General features: G+C 37.9%; 1 protein-coding gene across 1 annotated transcript; it reads left to right on the top strand.

Moving 5' to 3' along the window:
- The first annotated feature begins 513 nt into the window (after nucleotides 1-513).
- LOC119190822 (protein lingerer-like) lies at nucleotides 514-16,131 on the top strand. The gene is made up of 18 exons (XM_037443812.1): nucleotides 514-566; nucleotides 1,133-1,212; nucleotides 1,617-1,691; nucleotides 2,188-2,295; nucleotides 2,866-3,033; nucleotides 5,807-6,085; nucleotides 6,422-6,520; nucleotides 6,906-6,987; nucleotides 7,907-8,112; nucleotides 9,600-9,686; nucleotides 11,378-11,485; nucleotides 12,122-12,232; nucleotides 12,502-12,738; nucleotides 13,372-13,479; nucleotides 14,031-14,117; nucleotides 14,767-14,899; nucleotides 15,232-15,329; nucleotides 15,900-16,131. Exons 4-18 carry the CDS (start codon nucleotides 2,290-2,292, stop codon nucleotides 16,098-16,100), a joined length of 2,010 nt encoding a protein of 669 aa, XP_037299709.1. The 5' UTR covers nucleotides 514-566; nucleotides 1,133-1,212; nucleotides 1,617-1,691; nucleotides 2,188-2,289; the 3' UTR covers nucleotides 16,101-16,131.
- Nucleotides 16,132-19,807: the final 3,676 nt, after the last annotated feature.

Below are 19,807 nucleotides of genomic sequence, written 5' to 3'. Positions count from 1 at the left end.
GCCCCTGCGGGCAACGGCGAACTAGAGCCGCAGCGGGACCCGCGCAGCCGCTCCGACCTCGCCCACGTTAGTACACACTATTGTCCTATATAGTATTTTGAAATTAAATGTATGGGTGATACTGCTACAGTTTGCAGTATGCAGTTGTAGTTTTACGTAAGCCAGCGGCTTGCCCGTTTCTTGATTTGTTTTTATAATGATGGCACTAAAAACCAAAATTATTTGCGACTTTTTGGGCAAAAGTAATATCTATTTTGTTTTCTTTATGTACAAAGTTTATGTTGGATTGGTGTTATTTAGCAAAATACTCTTAAATAATAAAAAAAAAATGGTGGCAATACCCACAAAAATACTAAATGCTATGTGTGTTGGTGCAGGTCGCGGAGAAGGCGAACGCGGCGAGCGCGGCGAGCGAGGGAGCGCGGCGAGCGCGGCGAGGCAGGCTAGTGCGGGCGCGGCGCCGCTCGCGGGCGGGGCGCGCGCGGCGGCCGGGGCGGGGGCCCGCGCGCGCCCGGCCGCCCGCCAGGGCCGCACCAACAGCGACTGGCCCGACAACTCCAACCTCGGTGCGTACATCCCACACGCGCCTCACTACTTTTGGTTGTGCGTGACCAGCATGTGTGCACAAGCACACTACGTTGGATAGCGTCGAAGCTGAAGCTTGGATCAGTCCTTTTACTGCGCAACACCCCCGCTTTAAAAAGTTATAAGACAAGTTTTTGTGGTTGAGATGATCTATACACCCTTTAACATCATCTAATTGCCGCTTTCAATAAATGATCTTAATCTTAATCCTAGATCTGATCCTGAGAATAAAGCAATCAATATGTTATTTATAGGCATGTTAAAAATACTATTCTGAAATGTGATTTGTCCCTTTTCCTGACGGATGGGAAAAGCGATGGGGTCGTTTACAAAAATAGCTGTAAATCATCTAACTATCATCATCTATAATATAAATGGTACATGAATTACGTTTTATTCCAAGATTATTAAATAGACTGTGACATGAGCTACCACTTATCTGAGATACTAAGCTGCAATTATATTATTTTATGATAGATATTTACATTTACCGCAAAGTTTGTCTCCAGACTAGAGAACGAATAATAAAGTAATATATTTCCAACAGTTACTAACATCGTGGACCCGTTCCCCGCCACAGAAGACTGGGACAATGAGGAGTGGTCTGGATCTCTCTCAGATACTAAGGTAAATAACTTAAATTATACAATGAAACTAGGTTTGGCTCGCGGTTTCGCCTACTTGAAAAAGTTTTTCTGAAATAAAAGTCCCGCTTTATATTTTCCTGGTAAATACATCTGTGAAAACTGCATTCAATTCCATTCAGTAGTATTTGCGTGATGATTGTTCAAACATAAAGAGAGGCAGATAAAAAAAATTAAACATGTATCTGTAATAGAGATCTTGCATATTAATATTTCTTCAACATGTATAATGTACATACATTGGCCTGATTCAATTTTGTTACATGTAAAGTTTTGACACGTAATATAATTATAGCCTTTTTTTACTGAATAACAGCAGTATGTTTGGTGCAAGCCGCAAATTGTACTCATATGCCATAGATAATATAATGAATTTCGCGTGCGCAGGTGTTCACAGCAAGTTCGGCTGTTCAGAACGCCGTCGTGGACCCCGACTGTGTTGGCGCACAAAACAATGTGACGGTGAGCGATTCTCATGACTATATACTTATACTATCTATATATATATAAAAATGAATCCCTATTTCCCTTGGTCACGCCATCACGCGTGAACGGCTGGACCAATTTCACTATTCTTTTTTTGTTGTGTTTGTTATTGTCAGAAGGTTCTTATGAAAGAATAAAATCAAAATATTGCGCGGAAATTTAGAAAATTAAAGAAAACTTAACAAAATATTAATTTTATATAACTGTCAATTGTTTGAAATAACTGTCAGCGATTGACAGAATGCGCGCTGCAAATTCATAGTTAAGACGGGACAACGTCTGTCGGGTTAACTAGTATACTATAAAAAGATAAGATAGAAAGAAAATATTTTTAGGTATAGTGAGTCTTAAAAGAAAATATTTTTTTCTGGTTTAGCTCTAACTTGTGTCAACTGTCAATGAACTGCAGGCAGCCATTGTGGGGCGAATTTAATGGACATGAAAATAGGTCTTAAGCAGTATTGTATTGCAGGAGGACTGGGACAACCCGGAGGCGAACGGTCCGACGGAGGGCCACATCCCAACGTACACGTACCACAACACGGCGCACACCACGCATCATCATCATTCCATCATGGACGTGAGTAGTTTTGTGTTACTTTACAAATATAGTTTTTTCTTTTTCTTCTGCACGGCACCTGATGGTATGCGCGATGCTGTCCAGATCTAGTAGCAAATGGCAACAGACGGCTACCTCATGTCATTCGAAATCATCATGCTGGCTTCTGCACGCTATGTCAAAGTATGACCATATCGTCGGCGTAAATGGATGGGATCTGGTGGGAGTGTATTGGATATCTCTTGTGCAGTGCTACATAGCAAATACTGTAGATCTACCTTAGTTCCTTTGCTTGATGTCTTAAATTTAGGATTCGCTTGTGTTCATGCAGTGACACCGGCTGGGTTATTTCTTGGGACCATTGTTGAGGCATGTAATATATTTAGATTAGTTTACTACCAGGTTTCATGTTGTAATTTAACCACGCGAGGATAAAAACGACATCTATAATAGCCAACAAACAACTTGAGCACACTAGCGTGTGGTGTAAATGTAGCAACACTAACATACAAAAAAAATCCCACCACACGATCGTGAGTTGTTTGCCAGCTGTTAGAGGAATGTTAACATGTTGAGTTTTTGCATGTGCAGCAAATGAGCTCGGGCAGCCCCGGGCCGGGCGCCTCACCAGCCAGTGCAGGAGGCGCGGCGGGGCCGGGCGGCGCGCCCGCGGGGGGGCCGGGGCCCGCGCCGGGACCTGCCGCTCCTGCGCCTGAGCCCGCGCTGCACGAACAGTACCACGCGGCGCACCAGCACCAGGTGACCTCACCACACATGTTACCGTGCATGCTTACAATATCGATACAAATACTTAGAATATAATTACTATCGATGTAGATAAAGAATTGTAGAGAATTTGTTAAATATTCAGTTAATGTCACCATTTTGCAAGTAATAAATAATATGTATTTCCAAGATATTGAAATTATTTATTTATTTATTTATTTAAAAAATCCACAGCCCTTAATACTAGACACAATCTGATACACTTATCTTAAGGCCAATAACGGATTTACATTTTGTTTACACATTTAAATAACAGGCAGTCAAAAGTGGGATAGTGTCTCTAGAGGAGCATATATGTGTGTGTACGTGTGTATGTGCGTGTGTGTGTGTGCGTGCGTGTGCGTGTGCGCGTGCACGTGTATGTGCGTGTGTGTCACCATTTCTATATATTTATACATTTACATATGTATTATTTAGTTATTTATTGGTATTACATTGTCTTCATAAAGAATTTTTAAAACATCACATTTAAATTTGTTTTGTTTGCATGAAAAATGTCAGCTGACATAAACTTCTTATTATAAACTCTTTGTAGTCGGCTCACTATTGAATTCTGCGCGTAATTCGTATACGAGTGAGAAACCGCAAATAGTCTCGGATTTCGCGTGAAATGTTGAGGGATGCAGAAACGTAGAATTTTACTTGTGAGAGAGAAGCAGTCAATGTATCCATTGCACACACCATGTAGAAAAGCCATATCTATTAATGTGCGTCTATATTCTAGGCTAGTGAGTTTATGATACTTACAGGAATCTTCGTATTTGTTAAAGTATCTGTGTTTTCTATAATTGAGATGTTTCACAAATTTGCACTGTATGCTCTCAACACTGTTGATGTATGTTATATAGTGAGGGTTCCAGATAATACTGCAGTACTCAAGAATGCTTTTTACATATGAATTATAAAGTAATTTTAAACAACCTATATCTGTGAAAGGTTTACTAATTCGCAAGATAAATCCAAGACTCTTATAAGATTTTTGAACAACACATTCAATATGTTCGGAGAAAGTAAGTTTATCATCTATTAGTACGCCCAAATCCTTAACTAATCGCTGTTTGTTTATGTTTATTTTACTTATTTGATAATTAAAGTGTGTGGGACTTCTTTTACGAGTAAAAGAAATATAATGACATCTATATATATAAAAATGAATTGCTGTTCGTTAGTCTCGCTAAAACTCGAGAACGGCTGAACGGATTTATCTTATCTTGGTCTTGAATTATTCGTGGAGGTCTAGGGAAGGTTTAAAAGGTGAGAAAAATTCGAATAATTGCCGGGAAAATCCTCAAAACAGCATTTTTCTATTTCCCATACAAACGTTTTCTAACTAATACGTCAATTTGAGCTTTATTGCTATTGTATAAAGTTCATTGTTGTCTAAGCAATGTAGGTGTGTTCCTAACATCAAAGCAGTGTGCGTTGGAGTACAGAATATAATAATGTAATGTCGCGTTCTGAAACTCAACAAAAGTGATATCGCGGACCCGACTAAATTGAACAGTCACAAAATTTAATATATCATTAGTTATTTGGTTGGCTTCACGATATTATTTCTTTTGTTTTACTTCAAAATGCATGTTTTCGTTATGGACAATTTTTGAGCTACTTTTGCATATCTATACTTATAATAAATCTGTAGAGAGGTCAATTCTGTACATGAAATATATTTCCAAAATAACTGGGGTGATAGGGATCGATACTGATGCCAAACATACAATTAGTAAAATTTTTGTCTGTCTGTATAACCGTTATAGAAACAAAACTACTCGACGGATTTTAACTTAACTTGGTACAATTATTTTTCATACTCCTGAGCTGGTTATAGTATACTTTTCATCACGCTACAATTAATAGGAGCATAGCAGTGATGGAAAATGTTGGGAAAACGGGAGAAGTTACTCCATTTTTTAAGCTTCAATCATTTCGTGTGCAACCTTAATGGTTAAAAGTTCCTTCGATTTCACCAGGATCCCATTATCAGACCCTGACCGGACAATCGGACCACCTGCATACCACCATAAATTAAAAAAACATCCCGACAAATTGAGCACCTTCTCCATTTTTGAAACCCGAAATCCACGCGGGCGAAGCTGCGGGCGGAAGCTAGTTTACTAATATTTATATCAATACGGTTTAGTTCGTAATATTCACTGAGTCGATCAAGATCACTTTGGAGTTTTATACAGTCAGTAGTGTCCTTGATTTTCATAAATATTTTTGTGTCGTCAGCGTACATAAGAAATTTAGCGTGTTGAAAGCATTTATCTACATCATACAAATAGGCTGCGTATAGTAGAGGCCCCAAGATAGAACCTTGTGGGATACCAGATGGGATTTCAATAAAGTCGGAACGAAAGCCTCCTACAGTGACTGCTTGAGATCGTTTATGCAGATATGACTCCATCCATCTTAGCAGGTTTCCCCGAATGCCTAGTTCATAAAGCTTACGTAGAAGTATAACATGATCTACACGATCGAAAGCTTTCTCAAAATCGGTATAGACTACATCAACTTGCGAGCCACCATCCATGCTAGTAGCAACGTAGTCAATAAAGGTACCTAAGTTAGTTGCTGTTGACCTTCCCTTAATAAATCCATGTTGCTCAGGAGGAATTGAGGAATTGAGGAAATTGAATTATTTACAATTTTTTACACACTCTTGTATCATCTACGCATCGAATCTATATCCTTACGGGATAATACAGCCTCTCATCAATATATTGAATCTTGATATTTGTTACAGCCAATGGGCATGTCTGGCAGCCTGACTGCAGCGCAGTCGCAGTACTTGTCTCAGCTGACGCAGCAGTCGCAGCGGCACGAGAGCAGCGTGTACAGCTCCAACTACGGCGTGTACTCGTCGGGCGTGGCGGAGCTGTCGGCGCGCAAGCCGGCGCGTGCGCGCGTGCCGCCGCCCAGCAAGATCCCGGCCAGCGCCGTCGAGATGCCCGGCGGCGAGGCGGCCGCGCTCTTCCTCGACGTGCAGTTCGGCGCGCTGGACCCGGACGATAGCGACAAACCGGTAACTACTTGCTACTAATTGTTAAAGTAAGTGTAGCGACTAAAGTAAAAGCCATCAAACCAGAACATAAATGGCATATTTTTTACAATAGTAACAGTAACTTTTAGTGTTACTGTTAATGAAGAAATAAGTCGTTACAGACTAATTATCAGCATCAGTTAAATCTATACACTAGTCAGATCAATCATGGTGAACAACGGACCTGAGAATATCAGTATTTGAATCAAACATGTACATAGAAACTGATGGCTTTAGCATAATAGGCCAGCTTTCCAAAGCTTATTCAACTTTATTGATGCCAAAGATCACTATGTAAGAATTCAACTAATCGCACAGGTGACAACACAGGCGGAGAGCCAGCCGGCGCCAGTGTCCACCAGCCACGAGACAACGACTGAAGTTCCTGTCACAACATATCCCAGTTCCAACAGTATGGTAGGTAGACAACTTTATCATTCTTTTGAGAATGTTAATTTCAGTCTAAAATCAGTTTTTGTTAGATTTTATCGATATTTTGATCGCAAAACTATTAGGATTCTTAAATAAGTCTTGCATTAACGAAGAGGGGTGCCATTATTTTTTACCTTTTTATTTCATTATTTTCAGGCCTTATTCAATATGTGTAGTTAGACTGTAACTGTCGATAAACAATCCCAATTTTAATCTTCAATCCGAATACGAGAATGCACCAATCAAAATAACTAATTTTGTAAGCATGTCAAAAAATACCTTTTTCTAATCAGTCCATTTTTGAGATAGATTGAAAAAAGCGATTGCAAATGCAATAGCAAAGACTAATTATATATTAATTTCATTGCAGTTAAACGAGAGTCTCTCGGTAGTAGAGTCGTCGACGCCCAGCCAGCCGGTCACATCAGAGCCGGTAGTCACAAATGCAACGTGTGAGTACACCTTTACTCGCTACAGAATAATAGTTTGGACATGTCACCGTGCAGGGTTTGGACGTGTGTGTTGTCCTTGAAGTTGGGCTGTAATGATATTCGTTTACGCGAAAATACGGTGTTTTCGCTCGATTTTCTCGATCACCTCTCTCTCTCGAGTGCGCTGTCTCTCTCCGTATATATCTCCTGCTGTCTACACTCTCTCTTATATCTCTCGTTCCGATTCTTATTATGTTTTTGTTTTTTTTTTTTGTAATACAGCTTAGCTTTCTTATTTCTGAGTGATTTGCAATACTATTTCGCATGGTATACACATCGCCCGTACCTTGCACGGCTGCGTTTCCCAAATCGTAACGCACGTAGCTAGAGCAACGCGACCCAATGTCGTCAGTTTGCGTACAAGTCGTGCTAGAACAGACCGGCCTCGTCGCCCTGTCCGCCCACTCGCGACATGATTGGGTGGAGCTTGTAGGGCTCGTACATTTGTATAATGGCTGTAGTTAATGTAGCATTCAGTTGCTTTGTCCTGCACTAACATTGTACACCAGGCCTAAAATTGTCAAAATTTTTATATTAATACTGAAGGTAATTTGCCTTGCGGTTTTTGCACTAACATTGTACACCAGGCCTAAAATTGTCAAAATTTTTATATTAATACTGAAGGTAATTTGGCTTGCGGTTTTTTTTATTGGTTACTATTCATTGGCATTATTGCTTGCTTTATTATGTTCAGTAAGTTGTAGTGTTGATAATGTGTTTAACACATCAATTTCTTTCAAACATCAGTTGATATTTTTATTTAAATACAGCTTAAATAAAAAATAATTAATCAAAAGTTACTATTAGCTGTAAAATATTTGCTAGCCATAAAAAATATTGGATGGTGATGTATATTGTAAATATGTGTTGTACTGTGTAGCAGCACTAGAGAAGCAGTTGAACGCGTCGATGAAGCAGCTGAGCGTGTCGTCGCCCCCGGCTGCGAGCGGGGCGAGCGGCGCGAGTGGCGCGAGTGTGTCGAGTGGCGCGGTGGCGGCGAGCGCGGCGGAGGCGCGAAGCGCGCCCGCGGCCGCGCCGCCCGCGCACGCCGCGCACCCGCAGGGCTACGCGCACCACAGGCCCAAGGTATACACACCACACCAATGACGTTTTACAAATAGACGCGTCATACACTAACAAAATTGCACGTAAAAACGGCGCCGTATTTACTATAGTCACAGCCCTAGAGTGTGCCCGAATGAGCCCGAGCGTCCACCGCCCCGTCGCCATGACAGTCGAATAAAATGCATTTATTAGTTAAAAAAATAAGTTAAATAGCGTATACTTTATTACTAACGTATGAAAAGAAAAGTTTTTTCATTCACAGTTATAGTATAATTTGTACATCGTTTAAAAACAAAGGAAAGCACTTTATTTATAAAAATACAAAAAGTTAGTAAGCCGATTAGCCGCGACAGTGGTTGGAGGTTGACTAAGTGAATGTCGGGCAATTACCTAGCTTTCGTCTTGCCAGTATTGAGCTTGGACAACGTATCTATGTAATAAAAACATCTAAGCACCACACACTCACTTATTACTTGTCACCAATTTCACCTCCTTGGATATTTTTAAAAACGCGTTTACAAGTTTTTTTATAAGCACAAACCTAAAATATCAATCTTTTAACTATGATTATAACGGATTTTTTATGTTGGCGTTTATCCCACATTTTAGTTTCTTAGAATCCCAGTGCATTAGACTGCATTATCTATCAGTCAGTAAAAAAATACAAACTACATGTTGTCTAGGTCCGGTGAGGTTTGTCGCAGAAAACAAACATGTTTTAAAAGTGAAGCTTTGAAGTTTTGAAGCTTTCTAAGGGTTCCATCTCTATCTACTCTTAATCTTACAATTGAGACATAAAAAATAATATAACAATAACTATCGAATCAATATTTACAAACAGTATCGATAGTTATCAGATATGAATATCGATATTTTCATTTATCGACATTTAATACCGACTTATTTTTATGTATGAGGTAATTTACAGTGGGGTAACAAATAATGTTTATAATTTAACCTAGTAACAGAAACAACTTATCACATAAACAAAGCTGACTAATGTTATGATTTCACATTTTATCAGTGCGGTTAGCTGGTACTGATAAGGCCACTAATTCCTTTAGAGATGTGATTCATTGCATATACAGGGTCATGTTTACGTTGCGTTACTAAGTGACACCACATATTCGTTATACATCGACTTTACCTCTGTTAACATTGTGCCAAAAATCATTGATGAATAAAAAATATTTTTGCTAAAAATACCAGTTTTAATATTCTGATTTTAAGACCATTTTATAGCCTTAGTGCGCTGAGGACATCTTAAATTTAAATTACTTTTATTAAGGGGTAAGTGACGTCATCAGGAATTATGCTTGCGAAAGAATGTGATGGACGATATCCCTTCTACTCGCCTACTGTATATAGAGCATAAATTTTGGACTCCAGGGTTTGGGCTCATACTGACCAGGAAAATCCAATATCGCTTCGCCCGACTCGGGATTAGCCAAATAAGACTACGATACCGCGGGACTATGTTGTACTAAAAAGGTTATACTTTGTTTCAGACGGTGGGACCACAACAGAATGTGTACGCGCACCACGCTGTATCTCATCACCCACCTGTATACGGCGCCAACGTGTACGCACCACAGGTCAATGTTAGCAGATTATAATCTTTATCGTATCTAATCCTGGGAACTTTGACTGATGATGATGAGATGCTTTTCTACAACTGTTAGAGCTGGCTCGAATACGGCGGAGCGCTCAAACTATTATAGACATTTTGTTCATTGAAATAATATTCAAAATCAATTAACACATCAATTTATTCTTGTGTTAAATCTATATATATAAAAATGAATTGCTGTTCGTTAGTCTCGCTAAAACTCGAGAACGGCTGAACGGATTTATCTTATCTTGGTCTTGAATTATTCGTGGAGGTCTAGGGAAGGTTTAAAAGGTGAGAAAAATTCGAATAATTGCCGGGAAAATCCTCAAAACAGCATTTTTCTATTTCCCATACAAACGTTTTCTAACTAATACGTAGAGTCTATTTGAGCTTTATTGCTATTGTATAAAGTTCACTGTTGTCTAAGCAATGTAGGTGTGTTCCTAACATCAAAGCAGTGTGCGTTGGAGCACAGAATATAATAATGTAATGTCGCGTTCTGAAACTCAACAAAAGTGATATCGCGGACCCGACTAAATTGAACAGTCACAAAATTTAATATATCATTAGTTATTTGGTTGGCTTCACGATATTATTTCTTTTGTTTTACTTTAAAATGCATGTTTTCGTTATGGACAATTTTTGAGCTACTTTTGCATATCTATACTTATAATAAATCTGTAGAGAGGTCAATTCTGTACATGAAATATATTTCCAAAATAACTGGGGTGATTAGGGATCGATACTGATGCCAAAAATGCAATTAGTAAAATTTTTGTCTGTCTGTCTGTATAACCGTTATAGAAACAAAAACTACTCGACGGATTTTAACTTAACTTGGTACAATTATTTTTCATACTCCTGAGCTGGTTATAGTATACCTACTTTTCATCACGCTACAATTAATAGGAGCATAGCAGTGATGGAAAATGTTGGGAAAACGGGAGAAGTTACTCCATTTTTTAAGCTTCCGTCATTTCGTGTGCAACCTTAATGGTTAAAAGTTCCTTCGATTTCACCAGTATCCCATCATCAGACCCTGACCGGACAATCGGACCACCTGCATACCACCATAAATTAAAAAAACATCCCGACAAATTGAGCACCTTCTCCATTTTTGAAACCCGAAATCCACGCGGGCGGAAGCTAGTTATAAATATTATAGCAATCAAGACAATGTCGATAGTACTTTGAGAGTAAAAAAATCTACGTTACGCTCCGCCATATGTGCGCAGGCTCTTAATGTTAACAAAAAACAAAAAGTAAAGAAATGACATTTAGTGATAAGCCATGCAGTCAGAGTGAAAGAATAAATAAGAAAAAACTGGAATAGAACATTTGCAACTTGTCTAAAGCCTCTAGATTCACACTATCCATAAATGTGAGAGAATGTCTCTTGCCACAAAATTTTCTTATTATCGTGGGTAGTAAAATGTAAATGAGAGATGTCTAATAATTGAGTAAGACAAGACATACCACCGAACACCCTAAATTGTTAATCTATATTTATACATGGTGGTGCATGAATTTGTTCTGATATTCAAACTGTATACATAAAATATGTTTTGTGGGTTATTAAAATTCAACCAAGAACCTTACATAACATCTAAAATACCTAATAAAGTCTTCGGCTATGTAATAAGATTTTGAAGCTTATATAAAATATCTGTTCAGGTTAATTCCACGAACGCATCGCTGACTGGCGCGTCGGCCATCACGGCGACCGCGTATCCGTCCAGTGTGACGCTCACGCAGTACCAACCCATTATCAACTCATATCAGGTAACAATGTTTACGTAATCATTTCTTATGTTTACGCGAATGTTAGACATTATAATTGAATTATTTCCCCCCTGTGACCACGAAGACTGCAAAGTCTTTGAAATGTCGGGATAAAATTAAATATAAAAGCCGCGGTAAAATACGAAAAATAGTTACATTAATCTGTTACAATGTTTACATATTGTAACAGATTAATGTCTGTACATAATAGATGATTCAGACTGTTCAAGACTTAGCAGCCGTACTACGTAATACTATACTAGATAGTACATTAACTGCATGTAATAAATATTTCGGTTTAAGAAGTTAAGTACACAAACTTTAATGTCCGTTCTGAATATAGTCACGAAGGCGGTAGCTAATGTTTTCAGTCTATAAAACGACACGCTACTTAGAGGGCGGGTGAAGTTCTCAATTATCTAGCGATCAAAAAGATACAAAATTCTTTTTTAAAATCAAGGTCCCTTCCATATTTGATACCTAGGAATCATACCTCATGGTGTGTTCCGCAAGCACTCTAGACAGTCGGAGTGTGTACGAGTGGACAGCACTTTGTCTCCCCAAACTCTACAATAGGAGCAGCTTAAATTAGAATAATGTATGTATTTACTATTTAATATTATTTATCTTTAGCAGACGTCGTCATCGGCGGCGGTGTACGGCGGCAGCGCGCTGTACACCGCGGCACCATACACGGCGTACCAGCCCACCGCACAACCCAAACTGCCACCCAAAGAGACGCAACAGGTGAGCTAGTCACACAGTGTCTTCACATAATCTCTCATTGTGCACTACAGTATACCATAGCATAGTAATACAAGTCTACATTCGATTAAAATGCTCACATCTCAGTATTTTTTGTGTGTTTCCATCGTAGCTTATTGTCAATTATATTTATCTTGATTTTAACTATCTTATTGCTCGTCAATATTAAGTGTTTTGGATACACATTCATAATTCATAAGCAATAGTATTAAAGCAATATAGTTGTATTTGAGATATCGTTGATATTGCAGCAACAGTACGAGAGTTCAGTGTCGTCGAGTAACAGCTTAACGTCGACGTCGACGACGCAGACGTCCACGTCGAAGGTGACGACGACGTCGGGCACGGGCGGCGGCAGCTCGGCGGCGTACGGCGCGGGCGCGGGCGCGGCGCAGGGCGCGGGCGCGTTATACAGCGGCGCCGCCACCGCCACGCCTTACGCCTACGACGAACCACAACTCATGCGCACCACCATGCCGCACCACATGGTACGCACCTGCTCATAATACCAGCTCTAGATTATATACTCTCCTCTAACACAGAGGGAGCCTAGGTCTTAATCCACCACCTAGTGTTTTTTGGCGAATTGGTACTCATGCTTTATAGTTATTATTGTGCTGACATTACATTAGACATATTTGTTTTAATATTTGCGCCTTTTGGGCTAAGTAATATGGCCTCTGTATTCTTGGTGTGCAAAGTTGTTGTTGTATTGGAAAAGTAATGTAAATACATATTATTAGATCTTGCACCTACCTAATCAAGAGTCATGAACAACATGTAAATAATGGATGCTTTAGAAAAAAAACAACTGTTTTTATGGCTATGGAGTCTTCAACTAATTGCAATTTAAAACTAAATTATTACTATATCCTGTACTAGTTTCTTAGGTATAGTGTTAATATGTCTAGTCAGTATTATCTATTCATGATATAAATGAGAAACGAAATAAAATATTTTGGTGAAACTGGTTTCAGGTTCAGTTAGGGCATTGTTCAAACAGGTTGTCATATTTCTGGTCCCTGTTTTTCCGTTTAATGAGAACACAGACTGCATAGCATTGTAATGAGAAATATTATTTGTCATTTCATGTGTTAGATTATATCCGCGTTGTGTTGTAGGGTGGTTACTACGAGGTGGGGTACGGCGTTGGCGGCGGCCGCGAGGGCGCCTTCGGTCTCGGCGCTGCTGACCGCTTCGGACGCGCCGACGCTGCCTCACCGCAACAGGTACACACCATACTTGTAACATTATAACGTTTATAATCTCAAGATTAATCATGTGACTAGGTCGGATAATCGAGTTGCGTGCGGATAAGAGCGCTCTGAGCTCCTGGGTTCGAATTCCAGGTTGGGAAAAGTGATATTTATTATATGGTAATAGGCTCGCTCCCTATCACATAAAAGTTGATGCCTTCGTTGCACCTCTGCTCTTCTCCTTTTACCATAAAGGCGTGATATATGTTTTAATGTATATTTCATAGTAGTTAAACAAAGTTATTTCTCTCCATTTTAAATGACAATGAAATGACATTTAACAACAAAAAATAACGAAATAAAACACCAGAGTGGTATGCAGTGTTAATTATTTAGCCATTTAAAGTATATAAGTTTATTAAAACCACAACACAAGCGGGTTTTGAGATGTTACAATTCTGAAAGTAGTATATTAAAATACATTCAATGATATTTGGATATAGCATTGGCTATAATTTGGCGAATCGCATGGATAGTACCTATATGAAAAATCACCACTGAATGTTTATTTATTAATATTGCAGGTGCCTGCCGCCGCGTTACCGCCCGGCTATGCGTACTTCACATACCAGCCACCACCTACCACGTACCAATACGGAGTGTACCCCACGGTAAGTCTATTTCACTTTTGAATCTAAACAGCCTAGCACTTAATTAGCAGCTACTTTAAATAACAGCTAAATAATATTCGAAAGAAATGCGAAAACAGGAACGTCGCTAAAGCCATGGACTACAAAGCATACTATGTTCATTTTGATTGTTACTATCAATGTAGGAAGTGGCCAGAACGCCGAGAGGCCCTGCAAAATGTAACTATAATATTATAAACAACTGTTATATCAGAAATATATAACAAATCTCACAGCTATAGGTTGATTAAGGTTTTCTTTTTTCAAATGAAGTCCCAAATATTTATTATCGCGTAATTATACTAGGGCGTGTTTACGTAAGTGAGGTGACAGAAGGGGCCGTGGTTATTTGATACACAACCCCGCCCCCGCCCCTTCCCCCCTCCGATAGGTTGGTTAATTAAAACTGGCACAGTACTCACGCACACCAATATAATTTTACACTGTGTGTTAAAAATATCATAATTGTACGGACAGTATTTTTACTTTGTTGAAGGGTGAGCATTGCGTTGTCATGACGACTGACGTATATTTATGTAAAAACACAACATACTTACAACCTAGGAATGCGTTTTACATGCCAATTATAGATACTTGACCTATAGCTTCATCAATTCATTTCTCGTTACAGTACGGCGGCGGTTCGAACGTGGGCGGAGTCGGCGGCGTGGGCGGAGTTGGCGGCGTGTCGGCCACCGGCAAGGTGAACACGTACGCGCAGCAACAGCAGCCGCCGTACGACGCGCAGGACTCATACAAACCAGGTACGGGCACTCTTGCGCACTCAAACAACCACACATGAGTTTTAAACCATTCACAAATAACCACATATCATTTCAACCAAGAATCTAGCCCTGATTTTCTTAAAATTATAATTTTTAATGGATTACACTAAGTTAATTAAGAACTGATAATAATTTGTTGTGGTATATGATACCTCTGATATTAATATACCATAAGTTATGTTTTGAGTCCGGTCTGTAGAACGATAATAATAGAGGCCCGGTATTTTGACTATAGATAAAATTTTGTAGAGCTACACATGCATATTTAAAATGTATACAACTCTAATTTGACACGTGTTTGGTTTGTGCAGGAGCAGCGTACTCGGGCAGCGGGGCCAAGAGCGGCGCCGCGGCGGATCTCACTAACGCCATGTACGCCAAGACGCACGTCGCGCTCAACAAAGTTAATGTTAGTATTCACTTGTTTTATTATTTTAATTAGCTTTTTCTGATCAGTATTACCTCGGAGTGTGGAATTTATGCCCCATATGGCTATACTATCACATCATGGGGCGGAACACAATTGGCGAAAAATGGGTGCCCTGGTTGCGCCTCTGGATTGCCTTCGGGGCAAATGCGTGATTTTGTTTATATGTGTGTTGTATTCTTTCAACTATACTGTTTGTTCATGACACGCTACAATTGGTGTGACAGTTAGATAGCTCAGAGTTAGGAGAGTTGGTGGTGTGATACCTCCGTAGCTCGGAAAGCACGTAAAGTTTATTTATTAGAGGAGGCTCGTGCTCAGCAGTGGGTCAGTATATTTTATTTACAAACCATAGCACTTACATCATATGGTTTATTACAGGTGAGTTAGGAAGCGCACTAAGTTTAGAACTTGTATCGCGTATCCTTGACAACATATAGTATAACGCTGATATTATTAATATGTGAGTTTGGTAGTTTACTAGTATTCAGAAATACATTCCATTCCACCCCATAATATCCAGTTGTGTTAATAATGTATCGTGCATTGCAGAGCTACGAGAAGGCGGGCTTCGCGGGCGGCACTCCGCCGCCGTTCGGCGCCTCGCATCTGTACATCCCCGCGCCGCCGCACCACCACCCGCACCACCACGCGCCGCAGCACCAGCTCCAGCCGGTACGTACCACCACACATACCACTACCACCACACACGCCATCAGGGGAGGACACGGCACGCACACCAACACTTGTTAATTTAGTTGCGTGTAAATAAGCAAAGAAATTCAATAAGAGTTAGAAATCGTTTACCAGATTGATTTTTAATACTGGTAATGAAAATAATAAAAAGTGAACTATGGTTTTCTTTTTGAAGTTTGAAAATTTTTCCAAATTCTGTCTAGACAACTACAAATGGAATAAGTGCTGTATCCTCTCCTATTATTGTTTATTGGAATAAGCTAAAGGAATCTCAATTTTACTGTTAACCTAATGCCAATTATTTATACTAGTTCATGAATACAAAATTGAGTTTCCCTATAAAATTAAGCTGCCATTTGAATGAAGAAATCATTTTTCAATACAACTTGTAGACATTTGTTCAAGACTGAGTTTTGAACTGAGGTGATTATTTAAAAAAATAAAATTTATTTTATTAAAATCCCCATATCGCCCCATAAGCAACTAACTGACCTAGATTTTAAAGTTTTGACCGTTTCGGTTTTGCTGACAATCCTAAAGAATTTTCAATCACCCTGAAATCTGGCATAACGAACAATACCCGAAGGTGCGTATCGTTTAATGTTTGTGATTGGTCGACAAATCGTAAGTCACACGCTTATCTCTCGATAGATCCTTTTTTATTTTCAATAGGGAGCCTATCTTTTTTGTTTATCACGCATAAGAGTAAATCATTTTTGTTTATTTCCCATAAAGGACAGATCATTTTTTTTTATTTCCCATATAGGACAACATTTTCGGTTATTTCCCAGAAGGGTCAGAGCTTCTTTGTTTATTTTACAGAAGTGGTAGTACTTGTTTGTTTCCTATAAATAATCATGCGCGATTCTTTGTTAATTTTTCATACATAGTAGCCGTGCGCTATTAAACATACTGTTACAGTAATGATTTCTTATGTTTACGCGAATGTTAGACATTGAAATTAAACTAATTTTCGGATTCTATCGCGATTCTTTGTATATTATTTTTGTCCCGACGTTTCGAGGACTGCAGCCTTCATGGTCACGGCTCAGTCCCCCGTGACCATGAAGGCTATGAAATACAAAAAACCGCGATAGAATCCGAAAATTAGTTTAATTTCAATACTGTTACAGTGTCTACAAATTCGATTGAAATGTGATTTACATCTACGATTGCATTTGCGACCTGCATTATCGTTACGTGTACAATGTTACTGTGTGCCGTTGGGATCGCTTCATATATCTATATTGCTGTGATAAATTGGGTCTTTGAGCTAAGAAAACTTATTAGAAATATATTTATCATTTCCTTAAAAAGTCGTTAAGTTAATTGACAAGTGACTATTAATTAATGTGATAGGATGTATGTGTTTGAGTGTTGTCATTAATTGAACTAGATGCTAAGAATGAGCGCATCTGGATATGTTTGCATTTATAGTGAGTTACAACAATATAAACCTTAAATAAAATTCTGAGCATCACATTCATAAATAATAGCTTTGGCAACTTCATTAGTGACAATTGTTTGTTTTTCTTTTGTGTTATTTGGTTTTTTCGCCTACGGAACTAATTTACGAATCTTATTCATTATAGCACTAAATAACTATGATTTTTCATACCTTCTAGTTGTTTTCCTTAGCTTACTGAACCGAATTTGTTATAAATTTGAATTTAGCTTTTGCAATAAAGTACTTGACAATGAAAAATACTAGATTTGATTCTAAATTATTGATTATGGGACCCAATGATATGGAAAAGTATAGACACGTTGTACCCTGGAACAAATAAAAACAAAATAGGGCTTATATACGCACACATACACATCTTCTACATTCTACTATATTAACATATCTTGTGAGAGACTAACACACTGCCGTTGTAACGTACAGGGCAGTAAGTCAAAGGCGATCTTTTTATTACTGATTTAGAATGTATGTTAAACGAACGTTTTTTCCTACATCTTTCATACATCTACGTAAATTAAAAATGCATTTTCTTGTTTGATAAACAGCAGTAAGAACGATAAGATTATCTAGTAACAATGTAATGAAGCTGAATCGCCTTTTTTGACTTCCTCTCATTACCACAAGAATAAACCAAAACGAACAAAAATAGCCAGTATTTGCTATTTACATGTAGTATATTGAAATGTACTAATTATTTCGAGTCTTCATATAGTGCGTGCTAAAGAGAAATTAATATATTTTTTATATCATTGATTCGGCCAGTTTTATACGTGGTGTAAATCAGGTTTTCATAGTTCAGTTTTTGTTGTCATTTTCTATTTTGTTCATGTGTCAAGTATTGTATTGTTGTGATGTTTGCCGTTGTGAGGTTTCCAATGTCGTGAATTTATGGCATGCGTTGTCGATTTACGATTATTTACTTGAATCATCATTGCATTATATTTTTTTTACAGCCACACAGTATGATTTGCTAGGAAAATCACTCGAATCATGTTTTTTTTGTGTAACATTGGTTTTGTTTTTTTTTTATTCTTATCAGAGACAGACATATTTGGTTTTTTATATCTTACCCAAACAACCAGGAATTTAATTAATAAAATTAGACAAGTTTATGAATGGTTAGAAAATGTGATAAAATATTATTGGTTATGAATAAAAATATTCTTTTCACAAAATTATGTTTCCTTATTTGATAATCACATAATGTGAGTAACACATTTTTATACTTGGTATCTTAGTGGGTTTAAAACATTATGTCCTCTGTAATATCAAAGATACATATTTAGTAATAATAAAAAAATAACCATTTTTCATCTTATTGCAATTTTTTTACCTACCAAAATATTCCTTATTAAATGGTCTATTTAATAGAAGGACATACACGGAATTAACAATTTTAGTTTTTACTATAAATTAACCACCAAAGTGAAGATAATATATAGTATATGATGATTTTTTTTTTCTGTCATAAATTTCGACTACATAGCCTCCATAAATGCGGAACCTCGCCGTTTTGTTGGGGTATCTTATCACATAGTTTCCATTTCGCCATTGCCGAAAATTTCTGAATGCATCTTCAAACTTTGTATGTGAAAGTATTGTATTATTTTACGTAAAGTTGTCATATTAAAAAAAAAAAGTCTAATTCCCTTCCATCATAGTACAAATTTATGACATTTAAGGTATTGTATAAAAAAAATTAAATCATGGTAAGTTAAAGAGTAAGGAGTCAACTAAAACATTTGGTTGTTTAGCACATCTGCATAGTCAAAAGTAAGTGATTTTATATTAATTTATTACAATCATAAAGAATTATCAAAGCTATTTATGTTTAATGGATTAGACAGTATCCTATGCCGCAAGTTATAAAATTGATTGACATAACGTTCAATAGTAAAATGCTGTATTTCTTATGTATAAAATAAGGTTATTTAATAATTCATGCTATAATAAATATCAAGAGTTAAATATTGTTAGACATTTTATTTCTTTCAAACCAATTACTGGGTTAAAAAGCAAAGTTTTATAGTAACTAGTGGTTTTAATATCTCCTATTAACAATCACAATTGTTTGGAAAGCCCGTGTTTTCATATTTCCCAGGTTCATTTTCTTCCATTTGATTTATTCGACACATGTATACCATTATATTTTTTCGCACGGAATATTTTCATTGGATGTTGTCTATTTTATGATTTTTTTACAACATACTATACTATATACTACCTTCTAATTGGTACAGATGACGATTATGTCTAATTTCATCTAAAGTCTATGTTAATGATACGCCGTACGTTTAAT

This window comes from Manduca sexta, chromosome 5, assembly GCF_014839805.1.
Source record: "Manduca sexta isolate Smith_Timp_Sample1 chromosome 5, JHU_Msex_v1.0, whole genome shotgun sequence".
Lineage (NCBI taxonomy): Eukaryota > Metazoa > Arthropoda > Insecta > Lepidoptera > Sphingidae > Manduca > Manduca sexta.
This window is presented reverse-complemented; position numbering and strand designations above follow the sequence as displayed.

Bases quoted from the DNA above. Each gene is read 5' to 3' on its own strand.
- LOC119190822 (XM_037443812.1), top strand. The intron at 9,687-11,377 runs GTCAATGTTAGC...ATATCTGTTCAG, and splicing joins CCAACGTGTACGCACCACAG to GTTAATTCCACGAACGCATC. The intron at 12,233-12,501 runs GTGAGCTAGTCA...TTGATATTGCAG, and splicing joins CACCCAAAGAGACGCAACAG to CAACAGTACGAGAGTTCAGT.